Genomic DNA, 2,500 nt, shown 5'->3' on the forward strand with positions numbered 1-2,500 from the left:
GGCGTTAGGCTTAGGCTAGTCATTCATTTGTCTAACCCTCTGGTTGGTTTGTCTCACTACAGTTACATTTTACAAGGTTAAGCCGTGAAGAAGACGTCCATAAGAAGGTATTTTAGTCCAATGACCCCCACACACACAGAACGTATTCAACGGTCTAGTCATAGATAATCACTTCTATAGAAACATACACCCAGTGTTGGAACAATCTGACCCATGATTATGGTTGCATAGTTTCCCCAGAATCATTAGTAGAGTAGCAGGAACTCACAGACACACACACGCTCACACACGCACACACACACACATGCTCACACACACACACACACACACACGCGCTCGCTCATACACACACACACACACACACACACACACACGCACACACACACACACACACACACACACACACACACACACGCTCACACACACACACACACACACGCTCACACACTCTCACACACACACACACACACACACACACACACACACACACACACACACACACACGGTCTCACACACACACACACACACACACACACACACACACACACACATACATACACACATACATACATACATACATAGATACACTCACACGCAAATGTACACATGCACACACACGGTGTGTGTAGCTTTGAGGTGCAGCTCAATAGGATTTAACTTCATACTCACCTCGGGTTATCGTTCTCGATTAGCACCCTCATGTTATTTTTGGTCACGTAAATCTGGAGTGGGAAAGTCAAATGCACGGGCACACACACACGCACACACACACAGACACACACACACACACACACATACACTTGGTTAAACGATTGGAAACCTGTTTCCATAGAAACCACACAATGATTGTAGATGGAACAAAGTAGTTTCTCTAAACGTGCGATTCCCTCCGAGATAATAAATGTTGCAATATTTGATCATTTTAAATGTTGTCTATGTAATCTATGTGTTAAAATGCTAGGCCTAGTTTTTTTTTTTTCTGAAAATAACATATATAACATACCAAAATGGAATAGAATATATCTCCACCACTGCAAGAGCCCTAGTACGTAATCCTGGTAAGAAAGAAGAAAAACTGTCACAATCACACCAGATGAAGACGAAGAACCTCATCTCCTCTGGACCCAACCTTATGGGTCCACCGGGTTAGGTTGCAAAATGGTGCGATGCGATTAAATACACATTTGATGACAAAAACAACAAAGTTAAGACATCGATTTTGGTTTTATAGAGAAAGACGTTGTTCCTGATGGGTTTTGGCCTCTAGTTCGGCGAGTTTTAGTCACAGAATGTTATGGGTTTGGACTTTGGAGTTTATGTAGATCAGATCACGTGAAAATATCGCTTTTGCTGTGCATGTGCGCGTGCACAGTTATGAGACAAATAACTATTTTGGTTACATGCTTCTTAATTTGTGTGTGGATAAAAAGAGTCTCTTGTTGGTTAACAAGACTAAAAGTTGAGATTCTATTTGTTCTAGATTCTATTCGTTCTAGGGCTGTCACACACCACTGCGCTCTCCTGTGTTCCAACGGCTTAAGACGTCCGGGGCGGATCAGGGGGAGGAGCTTTACCGGACACCGAATCAGCTCTCACGCCATAGACCTCTGGAGAATAAGTCCCGCCCCCGAGGCCTCCCGGTTCCCTCGGTCAAATGTCTATGGGGGAATAACACAGGGTTTATGAATGATCGTACATAACAAACTCTGTAGGTGGCGGAGAAGTAAAAGCTGCGTCACGTTTTGAACTACACACTTTTTCCATCTGGTTTCGACTGGCTTTTTGGATTGTCTGTGCCGTTAAAATAGCATTTATAATCGTTTACTACTTTAACGGCACCGACAATCCAAAAAGCCAGTCGAAGCGAGATGTAAAATGTGCGTCAAAACGTGACGCAGCTTTTACTTCTCCGCCACCTACAGAGCTTGTTATGTACGATCATTCATAAACCCCGTGTTATTCCCCGTAGACATTTGACCGAGGGAACCGGGAGGCCTCGGAGGCGGGACTTATTCCTCAGAGGTCTATGGGCGTGAGAAGTACAGAGCAATGATGTCGCCTGGTTCCTGGATATTAGTACAGCTTCATGCCTAATGTATTCCCCTGCCACTTTACAAACCCAATTTAAATCAGAAGAATCCATTATATTACCGTACGCCATGCGCAGTAACTCAGAGAGTCAAAAGAGGTGAGTTGTGATACGGGGGTCTGCAGGCTGACCAGAGACCAACCCTTCAACAGAGAGACCGTCCTCCTGTCTGCAGACACGATGGAACACAACAGCTGAGGACCACACAACCCCACTGTGTGTGTGTGTGTGTGTGTGTGTGTGTGTGTGTGTGTGTGTGTGTGTGTTTGGGTGCAAAGTCGTACCATATTCTGTATTTGTGTCTGGAAAGAACACACACACACACACACACACACACACACACACACACACACACACACACACACACACACACACACACACACACACACACACACACACACACACACACAC

General features: G+C 44.8%; 1 protein-coding gene across 1 annotated transcript in view; it reads left to right on the plus strand.

The window, feature by feature from the left end:
• LOC311353795 (uncharacterized protein) overlaps window positions 1-2,500 on the plus strand; it is a gene marked incomplete at both ends in the record, with an annotated part of 125,423 nt that overhangs the window by 904 nt on the left and 122,019 nt on the right. The window contains one exon of the mRNA XM_084473613.1: window positions 253-554. Within this exon, the coding sequence (XP_084329739.1) occupies window positions 253-554 (302 nt within the window). The remainder of the gene's footprint in view (window positions 1-252; window positions 555-2,500) is intronic.

This window comes from Micromesistius poutassou, assembly GCF_964030765.1.
Source record: "Micromesistius poutassou genome assembly, chromosome: 10".
Lineage (NCBI taxonomy): Eukaryota > Metazoa > Chordata > Actinopteri > Gadiformes > Gadidae > Micromesistius > Micromesistius poutassou.